General features: G+C 45.1%; 1 protein-coding gene across 1 annotated transcript in view; it reads left to right on the top strand.

The window, feature by feature from the left end:
* FBXO4 (F-box protein 4) overlaps positions 1-26,657 on the top strand; it is a 29,536-nt gene extending 2,879 nt beyond the window's left edge. Inside the window, 6 exon segments of the mRNA XM_083154229.1 lie at positions 5,336-5,571; positions 18,298-18,518; positions 19,273-19,348; positions 22,143-22,318; positions 24,277-24,452; positions 25,396-26,657. Coding sequence (XP_083010355.1) covers positions 5,336-5,571; positions 18,298-18,518; positions 19,273-19,348; positions 22,143-22,318; positions 24,277-24,452; positions 25,396-25,476 — 966 coding nt within the window. The 3' untranslated portion in view covers positions 25,477-26,657.
* The last annotated feature ends 318 nt before the right edge of the window (positions 26,658-26,975 follow it).

Here is a 26,975-nt window from a genome sequence, read left to right as displayed (position 1 = left end):
CTGCCTTAATTCATTGTAGTCCAAGCAGGTAAACACATATTCTCCCCCCACTAATGCCATTACCCGATACATCCTTTGCTTCTGGTCATTCATACAGTCTATCTACCTGCTCTGTTCCCACATCTCTAGCCTGTCTCCTGCTCTACCCTGACCTCTTCTTCCCACGGCTGTATACTTAACCCATCTGTGTTGGGTCCTCCATCTCTTATGCGGGGTACACACCAGGATGACCGTGCGCGGATTGGCAGTGTTTCTTCCAACCCGCTCACGATGACGCGGGGGGGGGGGGGCACGACCCGCTCACGATGTGCACCGTGAGCAGGTCCGATCCGATGGCGACCCGCACCCGGGAGTATGGTCGTTCTTCAGATCCTACCTGCAGCAGGTAGGATCTGAAGAACGACCGACCGGACAGCGCATCGGATCGGTATCGGTCCACACCAGGACAGAAAAGGGCCCAATCACCACACAATCTACATCCAATCGGTCGGAATTGGTTCTAGATTGATGGATCGGACCCTTGTCGTCCTTGGGTGTACCAAGCATTAGGCTAGGGTCTTTCTTGTGAGTCAGTGCAGGTGTGGCCATTGGAGGGGAAGCATATGCCTGGGTAGGTATGTCCGATATGGAACAAGGCTTAACTGATTATTATATAATTGTTTTGGGTTATTTTTTCTTTTTCTCACTAATAAATTCCTGCTTCCAAAGTTAGCCATACAGTAGAGTGATCTGAGCACTTTTCATCCGATTCTGATGAAATGGGAGAAAAATCTAATGAAATCTGTCAAATCGCATGCGTTTCGGCTCTGATTCTGTTCTGATGCATGGTCCCATGGGCATTGGACTGGAGCTGGAGATCAAAAGGGCTGCACTATAGATTTATCAGATCCCACAGCCCTTTCTGGGTTTGCATACAATATATTGTATGCAAAAGGACCGCATCAGATAAAAACAATTCGAAGCCACTACTGTAACTTTACCAGGACGTCCTTAGTTTTAAAAAGGCAAAATCAAATGACCTGTGGTTTGTGGGAACCTATCCTCAAATGAACCTATCCTCAATTAACCACAGCAACTAGATTCTGCTTCCTGGCGACCAGATGTTTTTTGGGAAGAAGCAGAATCTGGTCTTGGCCGGGTGGGCTTGTGGAGCGGTCGTCAACCCCTCGCCCTGGCTGTATAGGAGGCGAGCAGGTCTGTCGCGGCACGGCTATAGCAAACCTCCAAACGGCATCGCAAGCCAATTGGAGGTTGCAGTTCGAGAGCCAATCAGGAGTGGCAGTGGTTGCTCGGCTCCTGATTGGCTGTTGGACCGAGCTCAGAATGACTCGTGATCTGGCGCTAGTTTTGAAATAACTGTGGCGTAGGCGCAGTGTGGAGTTGGTGTGATGGTGGCCATGGTGTTGGCCGAGGGCTCAGCGGTGCCCAGTTTTTCTGGTATTCTACACAACGGTCACGGATTACCCACTACCTCCGGAGCCATTGTCTGGCTGGCCACTTGGAACCGCTCCCTGGAGAGGGCACTAGAGGAAGCTGCGGTCACCGGTTCGCTGAATTTGAGCGGCAGGAAACAGAGTTTCCATGGAGTGCAGCGCAGCAAGACCTCAGTGAAACCACGCATGCCGGCGAGAAGGCCGGGGCGGATGGGGAGTCATCGGGGACAGCGGCTCTGATGCTGGGCAGAGGCAGGTGACCGTGCGGGCTGAGCTAGTACATGCCCGACTGCAGACAGGACGGAGGAAGTCTGGGGGAGACATTGTGAGCATTGTTGTGGCTGCGGAAATAAGTAGTGTCATGTATTATAGTTTATGGGCAAAGTGCATTGTGTTTGCTCTGTGTAGCTGATATCTCGTAGTAACAGACAGTCCCCTTTCCCCTAGAACTGACACATACATGCAGGTATGTAAGACATGCCAGGGCACTGGTGATGCCGCTGACAGCTGAGCTTATTTTCTTCTCAGCCATTTTAAGCTTTTTATATTTGTTTTGTGCAGTCAGTGAAGAATCCTATTTAGTTACACATTTTTTTTTGTACTATTGTGGCTATTGAGTTTCTTGTTTTTGCTTCAGCAGGGCTGAAGGTGCGTACACACGGAGCAATATGATCGCTGGCAATATATTGCTCAGCAATCATATTGCTCAGTGTCCCATTTTCATCAGTGACCAGAGATGGTCGCAGATGAAAATGTCACAGTGCCGGGAGAAGAGGCTGTGGAAGTCGCTGGTCGGAGGAGCATGCTTCTCCGACCAGCGACCATTCAGGGGCTAAAAAACAGGAGCGCACAGTCGGCGATTTATTGCCGGTGCACACTCAAATCACTGGCAATATGGTCGCTCAGCGACCACATTTCCAGCGATATTTGCAATAATCGCCCCTGTGTGTACGCACCTTATGTCATAGATTGCGAGCTAGCTAGCAGGGCCTTCTTACCTCTTTGCTAGTACCCAGTCTTGTTTAATTACTGGTTAATAAATAATAACCATTCACCCCACATCCTGGACAGTAATTTGTACTATTACCTGCAGCAGGATCATTTGCATTTTTCTGTTTGGTTGTTTAGCTTAAAACGTGTAGTAAAGTATCAGTAGCCATTTACTAAGGCCATAGGCAAAACACTTCTGAGGCGCGCCCCAAACACTGTCCCTATTATTAGTTAATATGGCTCCTACATTTTTCATCCTAGCTCCTAGATTTGAAAGAAATTTGTCGAGCCCTGACCTAATGACCCTGTCGACATAACCCATGTTGACCTTCCTGCATGTCACCTTCAGTTATGTCAACCTTCATGCATGTCCACCTAGTGGTGTCGACCTAATGCTTGTAGACCTAGTGACAGTATCCCATCCAAAGGGACCTGAACCTTAACAAATACGATCAGGCACACCTTTAAGCATGCACAATGTAAATAGCATTGCTTCGCACAAAAGGGCCTACCTATTACAATTATTGTGATAGAAAAACCAGCTTTTAGGATGCCCTGTAACTAGGCCAGTATCAACCGGCTGCCTTGGCGATATTGGCCTAGGGGTAATCCAAGGCCAATGCAAATGGTCCAGTGCCTGCATGAACCAGATAGTAGCTGGCTTTCACTTTATCAAACCAACAAAACTATTAAAGAATAATTTAAAAGTTTGAAAAACAAAACAAAAATGCTTTATTTACATTTTGTCAGCCAATTTCTCCTACTAAATCCATCCTGTTAAAATATGCTATTGACCAATGTATTACAAGCAGTGTGGATGCCTGGATTCACCAGAGACAGGATCCTCATTGTTTCAGATGTGCTGTAACCATGGGAACTGTGAATCAGGTTCCACTATTCTTCAACTGCAATTTAGACCACTCTAGATTCCTTCAAGAACAGACTCAAGACTTTCCTGTTTAGTCAAGCATTTCTGTAATTCCCTTAAGTATCGTTTATGAAAAGCTTTTATGTACTCAATGTTCCTCTATTGTATTACATTCATTCTATCTGTTAAGCGCCTTGAGTGTTTTGGAGAAAGAGCGCTATATAAGTTTAATGTATTATTAGACAATGAAAGCAAAGGTCTGATTTGTGGGTTATGACTTATATGTGCATCTAGCGCTGTTTGATTAAATTGACATCCTAGGCTAGCATAGAATACAGTCAGTAATGAGTGGAGAAGCCAATCCCTAACCCACACATTTATGAATCTAAAAAAAAAACAGGATTACAAATCGTGTTCATTCTAGCACCTGCTATCTTTGAAAACCAAAGCAGTTCCTCCTCCCTGCCTGGGGTGTCGCTGTCTGCTGTAGTGCTTCTAGCACAGTGTAGTCTGTAAATCAGCACTGATATGCAAACCAGACCTGTGCTAGAAACACCACAGCAGACAGCGACACCCCAGGCAGGGAACAGGAACTGCATGGGTTTTCAAAGATAGCGGGTGCTAGAATGAACACTAATAAAGTATAATGGGACTGGCTCTGGACCAGGGGCAGTGGGGATAATACTTCTCAGGTCTGGTCATCTCAGCTGCCCATAGAGTAGATAGAGTTTTGTGATACAGTCGCTATCTGTCACTGATAGGCAGGGAGAGCACTGCACGGTGACATCACCACCGTTTGGTGTGTTTCCAGCCAATAGGTGACCGAGAGTAGTTACATAGTAGGTAAGGCTGAAAAAAAACTTGCGTCCATTTAGTTCAACCTGGTATAGATATCCATTGCTGATTTGGTAGGTTCTGGTATTTTACAGACAAATTATATTTCTTATTTGTACCCATGGATGTTTGTCCAACTTTGCCTTGAACGCATTTAATGAGCCAGCCGTTACCACCTCTCTGGGAAGAGAGTTCCAGAGTTTGACTGTTCTGACCGTAAAGAAATTCTTTCTACTAGCTGAATGAAATCTTTTTTCTTCTAATCTATACTCATGCCCTCGTGTCCTAGATTCCTTTCTAGTAGAAAAGAGGGTGTGTGACAGTTCCTTATATTGGCCCTTGATATACTTGTACATGTTGAGCATGTCCCCCCTTAAACGTCTCTTTTCTAATGTAAATAGTCCCAAATTGCTTAATCTCTCCCCGTAGCTTAAATTCTCCATTCCCCTAATAAGCTTTGTTGCTCGCCTTTGGACTTTTTCTAATTCTATGATGTCCTTTTTATAGTGTGGGGCCCAGAACTGTACTCCGTACTCGAGGTGAGGTCTCACCAATGCTTTATACAGTGGCATAATTACCCTTGAGTCCCTAGTTTCCATTCCCCTCTTAATACATGCCAGAATTTTGTTGGCCTTTTTTGTAGCTACATTACAATGGGCACTACATCCCAGTTTGCTGTCTATTTGGACTCCTAGATCCTTTTCAAGTATGGAATTACCGAGTTCCTCTCCGCTAAGGTTGTAACTTGCACACTGGTTGTGTCTCCCAAGGTGCATAACCTTACATTTATCTACATTGAACCTCATCTTCCATTTTGTTGCCCACTCATCTAGAATTGCAAGATCATTTTGAAGCATGGTGACATCTTCTGATGATTTGGTGACTTTGCTAAGTTTTGTATCGTCCGCAAAGATGGATACATTGCTGAGTAACCCTATCCCAATATCGTTAATAAAAATGTTAAACAAAATGGGCCCCAAAACCGAACCCTGGGGCACTCCACTTAGTACCGGTATCATGTCTGATACGGCACCATTCACAACCACTCTTTGTTCTCTAATAGTTAGATCAATAGTTGCATCAGGTAACACTCAGTGTGGTTTCTGTGTGCCTGGGAAGATGTGCTGGTTTCTGTTTTCATGTATTATCATTCTGCCCAATTGTTTAATACGGCAAATTACAAATGTTGTTCCTTTGTTATTTTCTTCAGGTTGACATGCAATTGTACATCATGTCGTTCCTTTCACCACAAGACCTGTGCATGCTGTGAGTAGCCAACCATTACTGGCATTTAATGGTCCAAGACCGCCTTCTCTGGAAATACTTTCTGCTGCGAGATATTCCCTTGTGGTCTTCCATCGATTGCCATAGCTTGCCGGATTTTAGTATCCTGAAATCCTGCATCTCTGAACCGACAGAGGGGAAAGATCTGAATTTTATGTCCATGTGAGTAACAGTAATCCTGCAGCAGACCGTCAGCATTTATGTGGATGGGGGATCATCTTTGGGAAGCGGTCATCTATTAGAATGAACTTAGGTCTACAGTCATTAGGTCGACCCCATTAGGTCGACTGGCAGGAAGGTCGACCTGACTTAAGGTAGACATGGGCCATGGTCGACATGACTTAAGGTCGAATTTGCATAAAGGTCGACATGAGGAAGGTCGACTGGTCATAAGGTCGACATGGGGTTTTTCACTGTTTTTTGAGCCGACATGTGCCGACAGGCGGTATTTCATGCCCTACCATTCACTAGGCCGTGGAGGAGGTTATTAAAGCTGTGGCGAGCGAAGCGAGCCACCGTGCCCAATGCATTGCGAGGGTCCGATTCTCATTGCCAACTGTGTCCATGTCGACGGTGTCGACATTCGGATCAAAAAACAGCGAAAAACCCATGTCGACCTTATGACCAGTCGACCTTCCTCATGTCGACCTTTATGCAAATTCGACCTTAAGTCATGTCGACCTTGGCCCATGTCGACCTTAAATCAGGTCGACCTTCCTGCCAGTCGACCTAATGGGGTCGACCTAATGACTGTAGACCTAAATTCATTCTGACAGATGTACCGATTCCTCCTCTTTGACTGCCCATTAACTGTAGTTTCTAAAGCAGCCCATACACTGTCCCTGTAACGGATCCGTTTGGGACTTAAATAGTACATATCGGATCGGATCGCATCCCTAGTGCATGCACTGGGATCCGATCCGATGTGTACCTAGTACAAAAAGTATGTGCAGCACATACTTTTTGTACCGTACTATGTGATGCGCGGGAGCGCACATTGCATAGTACAGAACGGAGCAGTACACAACGGACCATGTATGGGCTCCATAACTGGTACTATTATCTGAAATTACAAGAAGAGTTTACCAATATATCCCCTTAGCGCTGATTGAGGTCTAATCCTTTTTCTCTTAATTGGTTACCCAGAAAGAAAAAAAAGGTACCGTAGAGTGATACAGTTCCAATGTATACTATTAAAATATTTTTTTTAAATATGGTGAATCTTTGTAATATGACTCGTACCCTATCGATATGTCTACTATGTGGTAGACAATAGCGTTTCAGAGGGGAGCGGTCACGTCACCGATACGTCAGGTTTATATCTTGCCCATATGAAAAGAAGAAAACTGGATAGTGCAATACAGCTTTTTATTTGTTCTTAAAACATAGACATAAAAAAGATGCAGCAAGGTGGACTCTCACCAGATCGTGTGGTCCACACACAAAGATGCAGACTACAGCGTAGATGTTAACAATGTGGGGGGTCCCAGGCGCCCCTGATCGTCTCCCAGGCTCCAGTACCACCAAACTGCTTCCTCCAGCTGACCGCTCCCCTCTGAAACACTATTGTCTACAACAGTGGTTCCCAACCTTTTTTCTCTTCCGTACCCCTTGATTAGACTTTTCATTGATGAGTACCCCTCCTCTCAATTTAAAATATAGACAGTACTTGTGAGTGGAGTGGAAGTGAGCAGTATGCGTATCCTTATGCATGTCCTTATATTAAGGAGTAGCGGACAGGAATCATGCCCTTCCGTGTCTTGCCGCTGGTTGTGTATTGTCTCCAGGGTTCCCACTTACACCTGTAGGATTAATGCCGCTGCTTCTTCCACCCGTGTTAGTGCAGGGCAGATGATCGCTGATGTCTGAGGACAGCATGGGTAGCTCCCATTGGATTGCTGGTCAGGCAAAAGCACAATGAGAAGCTGATGATGCTGAAGACAGAACCATAAGTGACACAACAAGGTTCTTCTCCATAGCAGTGGGTCCTCTTCTTCTGTCATCAAAATACTTTTTTCATCTTCCGCCATTACTAATATTATTTTCAAGTACCCCCAACTTGTCTGCAGAGTACCCCAGGGGTACTAGTACCCCAGGTTGGGAACCACTGGTCTACAACATAGTCGACATATCTATAGGGTACAAGTCATATATTACAAAGATTCACCATATTTAAAAAAAAAATTTAATAGTATACATTGAAACTGTATCACGCTATTGTACCTTTTTTTTCTTTTTGGGTAACCAATTAAGAGAAAAAGGATTAGACCTCAATCAGCGCTAAGGGGATGTATTGTCTACTGTGTCGGTGTGGGCAGGTGATCCTCACTTTCCTCTATATCCCTCAACAAAGGTTTAGCGCAAAAGTCAATCTACAAACTTTATTTTGTGTATTATCTGAAATTGCTAATGATACGAAAATGCAAATACTGTAGTTGTAAAAGGACATGCTGATCAGATTGGGGACTAATATTATTATCTTTAATTTAAATGGCGCCACAAGGGCTCCGCAGCGACTAATAATACATAGATTAGCAAAAAACAATTAGAAAATGAATTACAGCACAAGGGAATTTGGGACAAGTACATGGTAAATAAGGAGACGGGACACTGACGCAATTATCAGGGTGAAATATATATATATATATATATATATATATATATATATATATATATATATATATATATATATATATATATATATATCCACTTCCAGAAATGATGCAACCATCAAATTGGAAGAACCACACTCAGTTTCAATCCAAATATATGCCTTGCCATCATTTTAGCATTCCTTAATGGCAAAACTGTGGCAAGGCATGATGGGACGGGTAGTTTCACAACAGCTGGAGGGCCATAGTTTGGCCATGCCTGTTCTATAGTGTGTGTCTATTCCTGGAAACCTGCTCTTAACCCCTTCCCGACATTTGACGTACATTTACGTCATGGCCGGGATGTACTTCCCGACACATGGCATAAATGTACGTCATGACTTTAAACTGTCACTGCGTCTCGAGACGCAGTGACAGAGGGACGATGTCTGCTGTCCCTGACAGCAGACATGTCCCTGCATGCCCAGGGGGGGCTGCGATGTCGCCCCCCCGTCGGCGATCGCTGTGATTGGCTGTTCAGTGTGAACAGCCATTCACAGCGTTTTCCTGTGTTACCAGCGAATCGGACGCTCGGTAACACAGGTGTCAATCACCGCCGGGCGTCAGGGGGCATGAGGGGGTCATCGGTGACGATGACACCTCACCCCACCTGCCCCCAAGGCTGTGATTGGTCTGTGGGACCCACGGACCAATCACAGCCAAGGCGCGACATTTAAACTACCGGTGACTGCGCTGCAGACGCCATTCCGGTCTGGAATAGCGTGCAGAGCGGTCACCGTGCCTATCTGCCGTGATACTGACCTGATCCTTGCTAATACTTACCTGATCCTTGCAAATACCTTACCTGATCACTTGATCACTGCTTGTAGCGTGCTGGACGCTTCCTGGATCTGACTTCTTGGGACTTCCTGCTGCTGCTGCAGTGTGATAGAGAGAGAGAGATAGAGAGATAGAGAGATAGTGACAGAGAGAGCTATATTTTGTGTCTGCTACCCCCCCTTTTTGGGGGTGCAGGGTTTTTTTATATATAAATAACTGTCACTGCTGCTGCTGCAGTGTCATAGTGATAGATAGTGAGAGATAGTGATAGATAGTGAGAGATAGAGAGATTTGTGTCTGCTACCCCCCCTTTTTGGGGGTGCAGGTTTTTTTTTTATATATATAACTGTCAGTGCTGCTGCTGCAGTGTCATAGTGATAGATAGTGATAGATAGTGAGAGATAGAGAGATAGAGAGAGATAGTGACAGAGAGTGATAGAGAGTGTATATTTTGTGTCTGCTACCCCCCTTTTTTGGGGGTGCAGGTTTTTTTTTATACATATAACTGTCAGTGCTGCTGCTGCAGTGTGATAGATAGTGATAGATAGTGATAGATAGTGATAGTGAGAGATAGAGAGAGATAGAGAGAGATAGAGAGAGATAGAGAGAGATAGTGACAGAGAGTGATAGAGAGTGTATATTTTGTGTCTGCTACCCCCGCCTTTTGTGCTGATCACTATATCTGAGGTGATCAGCAACTTTTTGGGGGCGCAGAGGTTTTTTTTTTTTATATATACCTGTCAGTTGCTGCCAGTTGCACTGTCAGTTGCACCAAAGGTTGTGCACCTGCTGCCCCTCACTGGTAATCAGTGTTGCATCACTGATCACCTTTTTTTTTTTTTGAGGCTGCTGTGGGTCTTTTTTTAATTTTTTTTTTACACACACTGTGATTTTGTGGGTGTCCTGTGGCCACTGTGCGCTGATCAGTGACGTACATCACTGATCATCTTTTTCGGCACAGGGTTGATCTATTTTATTTTTTTTTTTATCAAATTCCTGTTGCCTTTGAGCGCTGTTCAGTGACGGACGTTACTGACCAACATCTGTGCTCAATTTTTGGCGCAGGGCCTTTTTTTTTTTTTTTTTAACCCCTTCAATTTTTTTTTTTTTTTAATTGGGTTCAAATTCCTGTATAAAGTATTTTTTTTTTTTCTACACTACATACACACTACATACCCCCCGGGTTGAAATAAAGTTTGTACCCCCCCCCCCTACACTATACACGTGTTGAAACATTTCACTACCAGTAACACAAAAATAAAAATGGCATCCCAAATGTCATCCCAAATGTCATCCCAGTCATCCAGAAGAATGTATTCAGCGGAGGAGGCATATGCCATGCTTGCCTCTGATTCTGACACAGCCAGTGAGGCAAGCGGGGAATTTGAAGGATTCATCTTAACCTCATCTTCCTCCTCTAGTGATGAGGGACCCCCTCAAAGACGCCCCCGTAGAGCAGCTGAGACCCCCCCCCCAATAATTGATCTCGTATGGACCCCACCACCAGACAATTTTGAGCCCCAGGTTCCTGAGTTTTTGGCCATGCCAGGAATCCAATTTGATTCCACAGGTCTCAGAGAAATTGACTTTTTCAAATTATTTTTCTCTGATGATTTTATAAATTTAATTGTGGACCAAACTAATTTATATGCCCAGCAGTTTATTGCTCAAAACCCCACGTCATCATTTGCTAGGTGGACCCCTGTAGATGCAGTAGAGATGATGACGTTTTGGGGTCTGGTGTTTCATATGGGCATAGTAAAAAAGCCAGAAATTAGGCAATATTGGAGTACAGATGTTCTGTACAGCACCCCATTTTACCGTATGGCCATGCCCCGGGCTCGATTTGAGACGATCCTTAAATTTTTGCATTACAACGATAATGCACAGTGCCCACCCAGAGATGATCCCACCTTTGACCGGCTATTCAAAGTCAGGCCGGTCATTGATCATTTCAGTGCCAAATTTGAAGAGATGTACATCCCAGATAAATTCATTTGCATAGACGAGTCCCTTATACATTTTAAAGGAAGGGTTAAATTCCGCCAGTACCTTCCCAGTAAGAGGGCAAGGTATGGCATAAAAATGTATAAGCTGTGTGAAAGCACCTCAGGGTACACCCACAGGTTTAGGGTATATGAAGGGAAGGATTCAAGAATTGAACCGCCAGAATGCCCCCCCTCCCTCGTAGGTGTTAGTGGAAAAATTGTCTGGGATTTAGTGCACCCCTTCCTGGATAAAGGTTATCACCTCTATGTGGATAACTTTTACACCAGCATCCCCCTGTTTAAGGCCCTTGGTTCAAGAGGTACAGCAGCTTGCGGTACTGTGCGCAAGAACCAAAGAGGCCTCCCAAAAACGCACATTGCCCAAGTAATGAGAAGGGGTGAAAGCAGGGGAATATGCACCGAAAATATGTTGTTGGTCAAATATAAGGACAAGAGGGATGTCCTTATACTGACAACAATTCACGGAGACAGTACCACCTCCGTCCCTGTACGAGGTACCAGTACCCACACCTCCAAACCTAATTGTATCCTGGATTACAATAGGTACATGGGCGGAGTGGATCTTTCAGATCAGGTACTGAAGCCGTACAGTGCCCTGCGGAAAACAAAAATCTGGTACAAGAAGCTGGCCGTGTATATCATCCAGATGGCACTGTATAACGCTTACGTGCTATTCCGTTCTACCGGCCAGAGGGGGACATTTATGCACTTTCAAGAGGAAGTCATAAAGGGCCTAGTATTTGGGAACCAGCAGGCAGAGGGCCCCAGTACTTCTAGTACTGGCCCCCGTATTGTACCAGGGCAGCATTTTCCTGATGAAATCCCCTCCACTGGAAAAAAGGGCAGGACACAAAAAAGGTGCAAAGTTTGCTATAAAAAGGGAATAAGAAAGCAAACTATTTTCCAGTGTGACACTTGCCCCGACAAACCCGGCCTATGTATAAAGGAGTGTTTTAAAATATACCACACATCTATGGATTTTTAGGTTCATCATTTCACCGTGCTTCGGGGGTCTTGCTAATGCCACATAGCACCCACCATTCATTCCACCAGAATCTGAGCCGCAAAATCCAAAAATCACTCCTTCCGTTCTGAGTCCTGCCATGCACCCAACTGGTATTTTTTGGTCACATGTGAGGCATTGCCGTACTCGGGAGAAATTGGGGCACAGATTTTGGGGTGCTTTTTCTCCTTCATACCTTCTGAAAATGAAAAATTTTGAGCCAGAACTGCATTTTTGTGTAAAAAAATGTAATTTTTCATTTTCACTGCCCAGTTGTATCAAAATTGGTGAAACCCCTGGGGGTTTGAAATGTACACTATACCCCTAGATGAATTCCCTGAGGGGTGTAGTTTGCAAAATGGGGTCACTTGTGGGGGGGTTCCACTGTATTGGTGCTTGGGGGGTCTTGCTAATGCGACATAGCACCCACCAACATTCCACCAGAATTTGTGCTGCAAAATCCAAATATCACTCCTTCCCTTCTGAGTCCTGACACTTTTTGGTCACACATGAGGCATTGCCGTACTCGGGAGAAATTGGGGCACAGATTTAGGGGTGCTTTTTCTCCTTCATACCTTCTGAAAATGAAAAATTTTGAGCCAGAACTGCATTTTTGTGTAAAAAAATGTAATTTTTCATTTTCACTGCCCAGTTGTATCAAAATTGGTGAAACCCCTGGGGGTTTGAAATGTACACTATACCCCTAGATGAATTCCCTGAGGGGTGTAGTTTGCAAAATGGGGTCACTTGTGGGGGGGTTCCACTGTATTGGTGCTTGGGGGGTCTTGCTAATGCGACATAGCACCCACCAACATTCCACCAGAATTTGTGCTGCAAAATCCAAATATCACTCCTTCCCTTCTGAGTCCTGACACTTTTTGGTCACACATGAGGCATTGCCGTACTCGGGAGAAATTGGGGCACAGATTTAGGGGTGCTTTTTCTCCTTCATACCTTCTGAAAATGAAAAATTTTGAGCCAGAACTGCATTTTTGTGTAAAAAAATGTAATTTTTCATTTTCACTCACCAGTTGTATCAAAATTGGTGAAACCCCTGGGGGTTTGAAATGTACACTATACCCCTAGATGAATTCCCTGAGGGGTGTAGTTTGCAAAATGGGGTCACTTGTGGGGGGGTTCCACTGTATTGGTGCTTTGGGGGTCTTGCTAATGCGACATAGCACCCACCAACATTCCACCACCAAAAATCACTCCTTCCCTTCTGAGTCCTGCCATGCACCCAACTGGTATTTTTTGGTCACATATGAGGCATTGCCATACTCGGGAGAAATTGGGGCACAGATTTTGGGGTGCTTTGTCTCCTTCATTCCTTGTGAAAATGAAAAATTTTGAGCCAGAACTGCATTTTTGTGTAAAAAATGTAATTTTTCATTTTCACTCACCAGTTGTATCAAAATTGGTGAAACCCCTGGGGGTTTGAAATGTACACTATACCCCTAAATAAATTCCCTGAGGGGTGTAGTTTGCAAAATTGGGTCACTTGTGGGGGGGTTCCACTGTATTGGTGCTTGGGGGGTCTTGCTAATGCGACATAGCACCCACCAAAATTCCACCAGAATCTGAGCTGCAAAATCCAAAAATCACTCCTTCCCTTCTGAGTCCTGCCATGCACCCAACTGGTATTTTTTGGTCACATGTGAGGCATTGCCGTACTCGGGAGAAATTGGGGCACAGATTTTGGGGTGCTTTTTCTCCTTCATACCTTCTGAAAATGAAAAATTTTGAGCCAGAACTGCATTTTTGTGTAAAAAAATGTAATTTTTCATTTTCACTGCCCAGTTGTATCAAAATTGGTGAAACCCCTGGGGGTTTGAAATGTACACTATACCCATAGATGAATTCCCTGAGGGGTGTAGTTTGCAAAATGGGGTCACTTGTGGGAGGGTTCCACTGTATTGGTGCTTTGGGGGTCTTGCTAATGCGACATAGCACCCACCAACATTCCACCACCAAAAATCACTCCTTCCCTTCTGAGTCCTGCCATGCACCCAACTGGTATTTTTTGGTCACATATGAGGCATTGCCATACTCGGGAGAAATTGGGGCACAGATTTTGGGGTGCTTTGTCTCCTTCATTCCTTGTGAAAATGAAAAATTTTGAGCCAGAACTGCATTTTTGTGTAAAAAAATGTAATTTTTCATTTTCACTGCCCAGTTGTATCAAAATTGGTGAAACCCCTGGGGGTTTGAAATGTACACTATACCCCTAGATGAATTCCCTGAGGGGTGTAGTTTGCAAAATGGGGTCACTTGTGGGGGGGTTCCACTGTATTGGTGCTTGGGGGGGGTCTTGCTAATGCAACATAGCACCCACCAACATTCCACCAGAATCTGAGCTGCAAAATCCAAAAATCACTCCTTCCTTTCTGAGTCCTGCCATGCACCCAAATGGTATTTTTTGGTCACATGTGAGGCATTGCCGTACTCGGGAGAAATTGGGGCACAGATTTTGGGGTGCTTTTTCTCCTTCATACCTTCTGAAAATGAAAAATTTTGAGCCAGAACTGCATTTTTGTGTAAAAAAATGTAATTTTTCATTTTCACTGCCCAGTTGTATCAAAATTGGTGAAACCCCTGGGGGTTTGAAATGTACACTATACCCCTAGATGAATTCCCTGAGGGGTGTAGTTTGCAAAATGGGGTCACTTGTGGGGGGGTTCCACTGTATTGGTGCTTGGGGGGTCTTGCTAATGCGACATAGCACCCACCAACATTCCACCAGAATTTGTGCTGCAAAATCCAAATATCACTCCTTCCCTTCTGAGTCCTGACACTTTTTGGTCACACATGAGGCATTGCCGTACTCGGGAGAAATTGGGGCACAGATTTTGGGGTGCTTTTTCTCCTTCATACCTTCTGAAAATGAAAAATTTTGAGCCAGAACTGCATTTTTGTGTAAAAAAATGTAATTTTTCATTTTCACTGCCCAGTTGTATCAAAATTGGTGAAACCCCTGGGGGTTTGAAATGTACACTATACCCCTAGATGAATTCCCTGAGGGGTGTAGTTTGCAAAATGGGGTCACTTGTGGGGGGGTTCCACTGTATTGGTGCTTGGGGGGTCTTGCTAATGCGACATAGCACCCACCAACATTCCACCAGAATCTGAGCTGCAAAATCCAAAAATCACTCCTTCCTTTCTGAGTCCTGCCATGCACCCAAATGGTATTTTTTGGTCACATGTGAGGCATTGCCGTACTCGGGAGAAATTGGGGCACAGATTTTGGGGTGCTTTTTCTCCTTCATACCTTCTGAAAATGAAAAATTTTGAGCCAGAACTGCATTTTTGTGTAAAAAATTTAATTTTTCATTTTCACTGCCCAGTTGTACCACAATTGGTGAAACCCCTGGGGGTTTGAAATGTACACTATACCCCTAGATGAATTCCCTGAGGGGTGTAGTTTGCAAAATGGGGTCACTTGTGGGGGGGTTCCTAACTTTTAGCATCTTATGGTGCCTAGAAACCTACATGGTGCCTAAAAAATAATCTCATAAAAAGGAGGCTCCAAAATCAAGTAGGTGCTCCTTCTATTATGAAGCCTGTGGTTTGGTCAACGTGCACACTAGGGCCACATATAGGATATTTATGAAAACAAAAGAATTGGGGGAATCAATTTTTAGTCACATTTCTCTAGTAAAATGTACTGTGTTCCTTAGAAAAATGTATTAAAATTGCAAATCTGCAAAAAAAATGAAATTTTGAAATTTCACCTACACTTTGTTTTAATTCCTGTGAAACACCTAAAGGGTTAACAAACTTCCAAAATGCTGTTTTGAATACTGTGAGGGGTGCAGTTTTTGAAATGGCATCATTTATGGGGGTGTCTTACATACAAGTCCCTCAAAGTCACATCAGAACTGAACTGGTCCCTAAAAAAATCAGTGTTTGAAATTTTCTTGAAAATTTGAGAATTTGCTATTCATATTGTAAGCCTCCTAGTGTCCAAAAAAATGAAAAGGAAGTTGAAATAATGATGTCAACATAAAGTAGACATATGGTCTATGTTAGTTATTAACTATTTTGAGTGGTATGATTATTTGTCTCACAAGCAGAAAATTTAACATTTTGCAAATTGCTAAATTTTCCATTTTTTCACGACATTTTGGTATTTTTCACAAAAAAACACAGACTGTATCGACCCAAATTTACCACTAATTTGAAGTACAATGTGTCACGAAAAAACAATCTCAAAATCACTGGGATAAGTAAAAGCAAAAAAAAGTTATCCCCACTTAAGTGAGACATGTCAGATTTGAAAAAAAGGGCTCTGTCAGGAACGCAAAAACTGGCTCTGTCAGGAAGGGGTTAAGGTGCCCACACACTAGAACGATTTTTTGGCCGATTTTTCGATAAATCGGCCGATATATCGCCCGATGTTTACCTATAATTGCCCGATATTGGTCCGATGCACGCTGCCGTGGATCTTTTGCTAAATCTTCTGATCTTACATGCGGCACAAAAGATCAGAAGATTTAACTAAAGATCCATAGGAACACACACGGGATCTTAAGAGAAATCTTTGGTAAAGATGTGCGCTTGCCTGAAATCTTTTGTCCAGGACGGACACAAGATTTCAAGACTAATTTATGCGCACATCTTACGATCGCAGATCTTTCTAGTGTGTGCCCACCTTTACAGTTCCTTGCAAATAGGGGGTATGTTTAAAAGGGGCATGTAGACAGGGTGATGTACAGGAAAAGTCAGAAGAAAATATAACCATTTTGGTGCAGAAAGAGCTATATTAGATTATAATAGATAGCCTACAGCTGCTTAAGGCAGGGCTCGACAAACCCCGGGAGCCAGGTCACCACGGCGAGCAGATTTTCCTGTCTGGCGACTGGCGGCAGTGTGTCACAGCCCCTGCCTACCACATAAGTAACCGCGGAGTGTCTCAGCATATAGAGGAGATCCCTGCCCCCTGCATCTCCGTCCTCAGCAGAGTGGATGTCCGTACGGCTACTTCCGCTCTCCTGCATCAGTATGACCCCCCCGACTATCTCGGAGAACCGGACCCCCTCCGCCTCTTACCCTCGGAAAGCTGAGCGGCGTTCAGCTCGACATCCTCTGCTGCAAGAAGCAGCGGATGTCAGCACAGCTCCAGTCGCTCTCTTGCAGCCATCGTCCTCCTAAATGTAAGTCACAGTTCCTGTGTGTGGTGGCCGGCTATTTGAAACCCGCTCCCCTGCCTTACAGCTCTGCACGTTCTCAGTAGCAGGAAGCAGCAGCGCGGCTCCAGCCACCCTCCTGCAGCTGTGTTCCTGCTAAATGCAAGTCAAAGTTACTGTGTGCGGTGGCCGTCTATTTGAATCCCTCTCCCCTGCCCTATAGCTCTGTGCAATCAGTAGCAGGAAGCAGCAGCGTCCCCGGCAGTCGGTGAGTGGCACCTGCTAAATGTAAGTGCGGAGGCAAGCTATTTTAAATGTGCTCCCCTGTCCCTTAGCTCTATACCTCTGTCTCTGTCTACCCCCTCAGTGCTGCAATTTGCTAGGTAACCCTGCACCTAATGCACCATGGTAACGCCATAGCAACAAACATTTACTCCTGGAAGTGCATGTTAACCCCTGGCAGGCCATGGTAACCCCATTGTAGCAGAGCATATTAACCCCTGGAAGAGCATATTCACACCATTGGCAATGAGCATGTTAACCCCTGGCATCAAGCATGCAACCCATAGCAACAATCATCTAGGTAAGAGGAAATTTTGTGGCATAATCTGTAATTACGGCATGTTGTATTATATGTAATGAGCATTACGATGTTTGATGTAATGGACATTACGGCGTGTGGTACAGATGTATCGGGATTCATCTTTGCAGGTGATGGTGATGGCGTCGCCATCGCCATCACCTGCATCCCCGCCATCTGTATGCCGGAAGGGGACGCGCGCGCACGTCCCCTTCCGACGGTGCTGCCCTCGGTCGCCCGGTGCCCACATCGGGCGACCACACACACACACACACCCGCAGCCTCCTCGGGTCCCCCCCCAGGCACTATCGAGCGGGAGGTGGACAGTATTGCGTCCGCCTCGCCGCCCGGATACTGAGACGCGCGTGCTGGGGGGGATACGCCGCCTGGATACTGAGACGCGCGTCTCAGTCAGATGGAGCGCCGTGTTGCTGGCGGATCGCCAACAGCATACTGCTGGCGGTTCGCCAGCAAAGATAAAACCGGCCCCATCTGTATATGTAATGGGCATAATAGCATGTGTAAATTTTTGGGGCGTGGCTTTGGCGCGCACTGTCTCTATTATCGGTTTGTCTGGCTCCTACATTTTCATCCTGGCTCCTAGATTTTAAAGAAATTTGTCGAGTCCTGACTTAAGGCAATGGTTGTAATTGTTTAATGGCGCCCTGGGCCAAAAGTCTCTGTAGATTCAGAAAAAAGGTGAATCAGTAAGAAGTGACTTTTCTCTTTGTAATAACAGATACTTGCGTGGCTGCCCCCAGACCAGGAAATCCATGCAGCCCAAGCGTCCACTTTATGGCACCGTGACCTCCTTCCTGCAGTCGCTGGTCATGCACACGGAACCCCGCTTCGCTATGTTCGGTCCTGGTCTCGAGCAACTGGACGATTCTTTGGTCACACAAATGATGACCTCCCCGGATCTTTGCCCAGTTGTCAGCATCCTACAAAGGCAAATTGACGGTAAGACTCAAACTCAAAAGTAACCACTCAGACATAGGATGAAGCAATACTCAGTGGGTTTCCTCCTGTGGAAAAAAATCATCATTTATTAGAATGTTCTTGAAAGTGCATTATTCACAAATGAACAAAACTGTGCTGCACTGCAGGTGGGCAGATGTAACATGGGCAGAGTGAGTTGCAGAATGGTTGTTGTTTCTTTGCTGGGCATATCTTAACCTGCTCAATTTTGGCAAGTTTCAAATATGAGGTGTACCAACACTGACCATTCGAGGCCACTCGATTGATATTACTCCTTTGTGTGCTAAAATATGTCCTAACAGAAAATGAAAGCAATTTTTGCAGGGCACTGATCTGTTTTAAACTTGATGAATATGGAGAGAGGGAGCAGTGAAGGCAGAGATTGGAGGTAGGAGCAAATAGGGACTGAGGTGGGGTGGAGAGTTTTTGGGCTAAAAACTGTCACAGCTCAAAGTGAAAGTAAATTTCAGTAGTCATTTTAATGGGCTTTTAACTAGTTGTGAATAATCTGGTTATGACATGGAAACATGAATGTAATTATCTAAGCCCTGTGCAGAGGTGGCAGCCAGTCCTAAGGTGGATTCGGCATCTGGGTTGATTAGGTTGTAGTGGTGGCTTCCAGCCCTAAGGTGCATCTGCCCTGCCGTATATCGCTGTCTTGCACAATAACCGCACTGTACCAGTTCCAAACACTCACTTCTTGATACATATGATTTCTTCTGCATTTCATCCACAGGCATTGGTTCCGGTGTCACTTTCCAGCTGGGTAGCCAACACAGGTTTAACATTTTAACCTTATATTCTACAACTCGGTAAGTGCACAAAATACAGCTTCTTTCTGAGTGTGTTCAAATGTGCTGTAACCATGGAAACTGTGAATCAGGTTCTACTATTCTTCAACTCTAGATTCCTTCAAGAACAGACTCAAGACTTTCCTGTTTACTCAAGCATTTCCGTAATCCCCTTAAGTATCGTTTATGAAACAGGGATGCAGTCAAAATACCGACAACCGTTGACCGACGGTCAAAATCCCGACATTTAAAATCCCGACAAAGTCAAAATACCGACATATAGAATGTAGACAGGTGAAAAAGTCGACATGACTTTCGGTCGACAGGTTGCGAGTGCGACATGGGTTTTTTCACTGTTTTTTGACCTGACATGTGCCGACAGGCGGTATTTCATGCCCTACCATCCACTAGGGCGTGGTGGGAGAATAAAATAGTGTGCCGAGCGTAGCGAAGCACTGTGTGCCCGAAGCATAGCGAGCAATGCGAGGGACTGCAGTCGACTTCCGACTGTGTCGACATTCGGGTCAACAGTGATAAAACCCATGACGACCGAAAGTAATGTTGACTTTTTCACCTGTCTACATTCTATAGTCGGTATTTTGAATGTCGGGATTTTAAATGTCGGGACTTTAACCATGTCCGGAATTTGACCGTCGGTCAATAGCTGTCGGTATTTTGACCGTCGGTATTTGATACCGAATGCATGAAAAGCTTTTATGCACTCATTGTTCCTCTATTGTATTACATTCATTCTATCTGTTAAGCGCCTTGAGTCTTTCTTTCATGACTTTAATGTATTGTTATCCCTTACATAGATATGCTCCTCAACCCGGGACACCCTGATAATGTTCTAAAGCCATGGAAAACAATATGTATTAAAAGTTAAAAGCGTTGTGGACACTTTCAACTTTGATTTCAAGAACCAGTAAATGCTCTGAATATTGTTGTTGCCACCAGACCCCTCTGTCTCAAAACACTGATCTGCTGCCTCCACTCACCTCACTATTGGGGGTTTTAATTAGAATCTGTGCTGCAGTAACATTATTACTCCATGGCTTTAGGGAGCCACTCTGGCTGAGGACGCAAATGTTAAACTAGAAGGGGGCGGCAGGGGCTACGGACGTGATGCTGCATCTCTGGTGGAGTCTGGTAGTGTTCTATTGACTGTGGTATTGTATCAGCAGAGGGCATTTTGCATTCTACTGAGCATTTGAAAGTGTGCTAACTGGTACAGCCGGCTACCCCCAGCACAGTTATTCTGGGGCAGTAAATAATGCTATAACACAGTGGTTCCCAACCTTTTTTCTCTCCCGTACCCCTTGATTAGGCTTTTCATTTATAAGTACCCCTCCTCTCAATTTGAAATTTCCACAGTACTTATGAGTGGAAGTGAGCAGTATGCATGTCCTTATATTAAGGAGTAGCCGTGGACTAGTCTATGGTCAGGAATCAGGTCCGTCTTTGTCTGGCCGCTGGCTGTGTATTGTCTCCAGAGTTCCTGCTAACGCCTGTAGGATTAATGCTTCTTCCACCCGGGCAAATGTTCACAGGAAGCTCTCAGTGAATTGCTGGTTGGGCAAAAGCACGAGGAGATGCTGATGACGCTGCAGATGGAACTGGAAATGACACGACGTGGCTTGTTTCCATGTCAATGGTAGACTTCTTTTGCCATTGGGAGACTTTTTCTTCTTCCGCCATTACCAATATTATTTCCAAGTACCCCCAACTATTCTGCAGAGTACCCCCAGGGGTACTAGTACCCCAGGTTGGGAACCACTGCTATAACACACACCTCGGTTTCTTTATATGACACTAAGCTATACTGTAGGCAAAATCGGGACCCAAATTCATCCAGTCGTTTTTCCATGATGGCAGAACGAACAGACCGACACAAATTCTGAATTGTTTTTTTTTCTGTCTCCTTAGTTCGCAAACTGTCCCTAGAAGTATATTTCTCATAAAATTGCTATGTACAGACACAACTCTTACAATAATTATTATATGTAGAGTAGTTTTTTTTTATTTTTTACAGCTTAATTGATGTTACATATTTTATTGTTAATTACATTTATTATTTACAAATTACTATTCGACTTTAAATAATAGTTTTGTTGTACATACTTGGTATTTATACTTCTGTATTTCTGCGCTCCAAAATTTCCCCGAGAACAGACATATGTCTTATGGGTAGCCATACTTGCCTACCCTTCCGGAATGGCCGGGAGGCTCCCGAAAATCGGATCCTTCTCCCAGCACCCCGGGAAGGTAGGCAAGTCTCATGCTTCCCCCCCGCACCCCTCTTACCCACAGCACCAAGTCCGGGATTTTGCTGGTCAATGGCAAAAGGGCGGGCTACAATGACACGAATTGCCACGTTTTTTCCCCTCCCCCAATCCGCAAACCCGTGAATTGCGCGGTTTGCTGACATCAACCAAGTCCCGCCCCTCCTAGCAGCAGTATCTGTTTTCCTCACCGGGCTTCTCCTGGAGATGAGAGATAAAGTCAGTAAGTATGTGGGTTACGCAGTTCATTTCTCTAGAATGAAGTTAATATCTTTTATGTACAGTATGACTAGTTAAAACGAACGGCGCCTTAGCCCTATCTGCTCCCACCTCCAATCTCTGTCTTCACAGCTCCCTATTTCCGTACCCAGCAAGTTTGAAACTGATCACTTTGCTTTCACTTTCTGTTAAAGAGCAATTGGTCCGTTGAGTGACCTCTAGTGCTCACTGGTGGTACTTCGCCTCATAGGTGAATCACTGTGTGATTGCTGTTCTTAGCGGTACTGAAGTTTGTGGGGGCCCCTGTTTTGTAGCACAGAACGCGATCGAGCCCGTGCGGAGCACAATGATGCCGTCAACAAGATGTTCTTGCCGGAGGGTTCAGGAGACGGTGAGCTGAGCACCCTCTACAGTCTGATCCCGCAAGTGAAAGAGGTTTGCAAAGTCGTGGAGGGTTTCATCTACGTCGCCAACGCCGAAGCAAATAAAAGTATGTTATTCTTTGTGACCGCAAAATACTGATTGGATTACAATGTGACACAGTTCTCATTCTTGGCAGCTGAGTTCCCTAATGGAAGCCAGGCACTACAGAGTGTGGAATTTCCTGTTTTCTGTGGTTTTGGGTTCCAGTCATTGTAGGAATGCACTGCATTTAACAATATAGTAGAACACCTCACGGCAGTCCTTATATTCTGAGATTTTATGGGATTAGGCTGCCAAAAAAGAGCTATGGCCATAAGGAGATGACCTGTTAGTGGACAATGCATTTCAATGGATCACATATCTGTTTTTTGGTTTTCTGCTCTTTTCATGTTTGGCAGTGCAGTACAGTCATCTTGGCTACTGTGTTGTTTAAGTGTATTACAGAGATTTAACGTAAGATTATGTTTTTTAACCTGTTATGAGAATGCATTTCGGTAGGCCAGAGTCCTGGTGTACTGGGAACATTGATTTAATCTTGAAAATTTAAACCAAACTCTTTATTCCCCATCCTGCTTGTAACGCTTCTGTTGTGGCCCATATACAGATGGGGCAGGCCTCTTCTTTGCTGGCGAATCGACCGAACGTCAGCGCTGGCGATCCGCCAGCAGCCTGCCTCACCATCTGCCTGAGACGCGCGTGCGTCTCAATCTTCGTCGGCGGGGCGACGGGAACCCTGTCCGTCTCCGCTTCAGGGGGACGGACAGGGTTAGGGGGGGATGCGGGCAGGCGGCGGGGACCCCGGTTGACTGCCGACAAGCCGGCGGTCACCCAGGGGAAGCGCTGTCGGAAGGGGACGCGCGCGCCTCTCGTGCACGCGTGTCCCCTTCTCGCTATAGAGATGGCGGGGGATGGCGGCTGGCGTCGCCATCGCCATCCCCTGCAAAGATTGGACCTGCCCCATCTGTATATGGGTGGCTGATTAATCTATTCCTCAGGCACAATGCTGAGCTATTCTACAGAAATCTCTGATTTACTAGGACAGAGATTTTGGACTTGTGTCTGTCGGTGGTTCTCAAACACAGTCCTCAGGACCCCACGCAGTTCATGTTTTCTAGGCCACTATATCAATACTAGTCAGACACAACAATGTCATGGCATGCCACCATGCCACCCCCAGTCAGATACAGCAATGCTACGACATGCCCTTGTGTCACCACTGTTAGATACAGGAGTGCTATATGTATGCCACCGTGTCACCACCAGAAGGTAACTAAAACCCTGTTCCATATGCGTATTATTATTCTCACCTGCATTCTGTAAATCCCTTTCAGAAGAACATTGAAGCTGCTCACACTCACCTGTAGGACCGTTACTGACTCCTCCCCTCCATTCTCCTGTCTCCAAAACTTCTCCCGTGCTGCTTCCCACCCATGGAACTCCCTCCCAGACTCTTCCCCCACTACATGACACCCATCACATACTCATGTCCTATTTGTACCTACTGTCATCATTATCCCATTCCTACATGATGTCATTGCAGGATGCTTCCTTGTATGTTCACCTTGTATGACATGCAGATAAATTTCCTGGTGATTTCCTATGAAAATCCTACCTGTATCCGTGGTAGCTGTAATTGCTGTCTCATGACTGTCAGAGGATGGAGCCGCTGCCATCCTTGGCCGGCGCCCGCCAGATCCCTTTCACTGGTGAGCGCCGGCGATAGGGACTGGGACGCGTGTACATCTCAGTATTGTAGCGTCTCCCTGCCCGTCTCAGGGAGACGCTGCCCAGTTCGGGGGGGGGGGGGTGTCAGGGCGGCGCGGGGGAGGCAGCAGGGACCCCCGCCAAGCTCCGTTGCCACGGGGCGCGCGATGTGGCCGGCTACATCTGTATGTGTGTGTCTGCTATTGTGTTTATTACATTTGTCTATTCAGTGATGTCATATCTGCAGGATCTGGAATCTCCCTGTAGGTGAACAATGATATAAGTGCTGACACTTGTTTTGTTCTGTTTGATGCTGTGTAGGGCATAATCGTAAGGAAGAAGTATCGAAGATCCTGGCGATGATGGACCCTCTTATGGGGCCACAGAGAAGACCTTTATTGGTGTTGTCTTGTGTATCAAACCCTGGAGAAAAGAGAATCCCCTGCGTTTACCTGGCCCATGACTTGTGTCTGAACAAGCTAAACCGGTCATGGATGGTAAGATCCATTCACATCAGTACCTGACCCAGGGAGCTTACAATCTATGTTCCCTACCACATGTACACGCACACACATTCTAGGGTTCATTTTGTTGGGAGCCAATTAGCCTACCAGTATATACCAGAGGAAACTTACTCAACTAGCGGGAGGGGATGCAGTGTAAATCCCGGCGGTCGGGATCCCGGCGTTCAGAATCCCGACCGCTAAAATCCCGACACTTTCTCCCTCCGGCGGTGTCCACGACACCCCCGGAGGGAGAATAAATTAGTGTGCCGAGCATAGCGAGGCACCGGGCCCGCTGCGTGGCGAGCGCAGCGAGTCCGCAAGGGGGGGCGATCCACGTCCCCCCCTGTCGGGATTTCGGCGGTCGGGATTCTGAACACCGGGATCCCGACCGCCGGGATTTAATACCGAATCCAGCGGGAGAATATACAAACTCCGCACAGTTAGGGCCATGGTGGAAATTGAACCCATGACCTCAGTGCTGTGAGGCAGTAATGCTAACCATTATTCTGCCTTTGTTATTTCTTATTCTCCTTAGTATTGTGTAGTAGACGTTGTCATGTTGTTGTACCAGCACCAATGTGTAATTTTCCCCAGGTCCATAACTAGGGGTGTGCATAGCATGTTGCTCTGTGGGTACTGTTGCTGCCCTACGACCCTTGCTCCTGACTGGCTGTGTACCTGGAACCGCACCCAGCAGTCGGGATCACCCAATTGTCCCGACCTGAAGCCTGTACAGCCGATTGTGCTTCCTCAGTACACGCCGGTCAACACTGCACTCACCATGTCGGCTCACAAGTTAATAGGTTACAATTTATTTGAGACCAATGCCACAGTGGAGACAAATAATAGTGATTTGCAAATCATCTTAACAATTGGAGGCGGGGTGAGATGTACAACAATATATGAATTCCTAAACCGTTGCTGTAACTTGCAGGTGCAGGACACTGAAGTTTCTACGCTCTCCGGGTTATTGGATGGCATTGAGTGGATTCTTGTGGAAATTGGGAAGAAATGAAGATAGAATTGTGAATTCTGCTGCAATAGTTTTAAATTAAATAGAATGTTTACAGACAAACGTTCTAGGTTAAAAACAATTGTAAATTTTATTTTAACACCGGACGCGTTGTATTAAAGTTTCCTCTTTAATTAACCTATCAATCTATGAGAATGTTAATTGGAAGACGGTATATTTTAAATCTGTACATATGGATTCTTTGTTTATACATAGTCACAAATGCTGGAAATTATATATTTTATTGTCATGTTCTTCCTTTTGTTAGGAGGTGTATTTTACTCCTTGCATGTAACGTTGTCAGATGACAGCTGTCGATCATTCTTTTTTACAGTATCTAATGTATTGTTAAATATATCCCAAATCTTTTATTATTTTGCCGTGTTTTATTGCTTGCTACTAATGGTACATACAGATAAAAATCAAAATGTGACTTTTCACAATCACTTGGTCCTGATTTTAGACCTGGTTTTCGTTTTGCGAAATTTGCAGACAAATCGCTAAAGTGCAATTAGCCATTTGCCTGCGCGCATGACCGGCAGCCCAGTGACTGTGCAGTCTAGCTGCGAAGCCAGACGCATGCTGGCCATGTTTAGCATCGCAGTGGCTGTCCACGATGTCACGCAGCCACCGGGGCAACTCCTCCTGAAGGAACTTAAACCGTGACACATAGTCGATCGCAGTTTGTGTTCCTGCACTGGGGCGTGCACGTATGCGCAGGTGTCTGAATCGGGCCATGTTGTGTTGCCAAGTAATTTATTCAAATTGATTATTTTTACCTCAGTCTTACAGATTTGCTTATGATTTATAATTACTTATAATTTAGCACTTTTATGCCTGTGAACCAATCGTCTGTATAGAAGTAATATAATTACAATACTTGAAAACTTGTTCAAGAGGGAGTGGAACCATCGCTCTTTCTAGAACACGATCCAATTTATCTATATCTGCGCTTGTTTGTTATTTTTTACTCTTTCAAATATTTTGCAGATTTGTTTAAAGTTTGAAACCCATCACTGCAAAATTGCATAATTGCCACAATTAAGGGAATTCTCCCGAATGTGATGAGGTTTTTCAATGACGAACTCAGCGTCACTGTATAAGTTTTATGTTTCATGTTTGTTGTGTGTGTAGGTTTATATGTTAAACGCCTCCTCCTTCTTCTTATTACAAGTTACGTTTTTAGATGTGCCCCCAAAAAAATAAAAATTATTTTTCTTTTCAAATGTAATGCTAAAACGATGGCAAGGCATGCTGGGATGTGTAGTTTTACAATAGCTGTAGTTCCAAGGTTTGGCCATACCTGCTTTATAGGCAACCTAGAGGTGTCCTATTCGGGGATACACCTCTGCCTGATATCCCCAACTAGGCCTTACCAATATTAATATAAGCAGATCAACCTGTAACGGCATTGTGCCGGGCCTTGCACATGGTCTTTGTTAGTGGTAGTCCTTATCGGGGCAGGACATGTACAGATGTGTCCTCCCTCATTGTACGCAGCC

This window comes from Crinia signifera, chromosome 1 (assembly GCF_055691185.1).
Source record: "Crinia signifera chromosome 1, ASM5569118v1, whole genome shotgun sequence".
NCBI lineage: Eukaryota > Metazoa > Chordata > Amphibia > Anura > Myobatrachidae > Crinia > Crinia signifera.
Note: the sequence above shows the minus strand (reverse complement) of the source record. Positions and strands in the feature narration are given on the sequence as shown.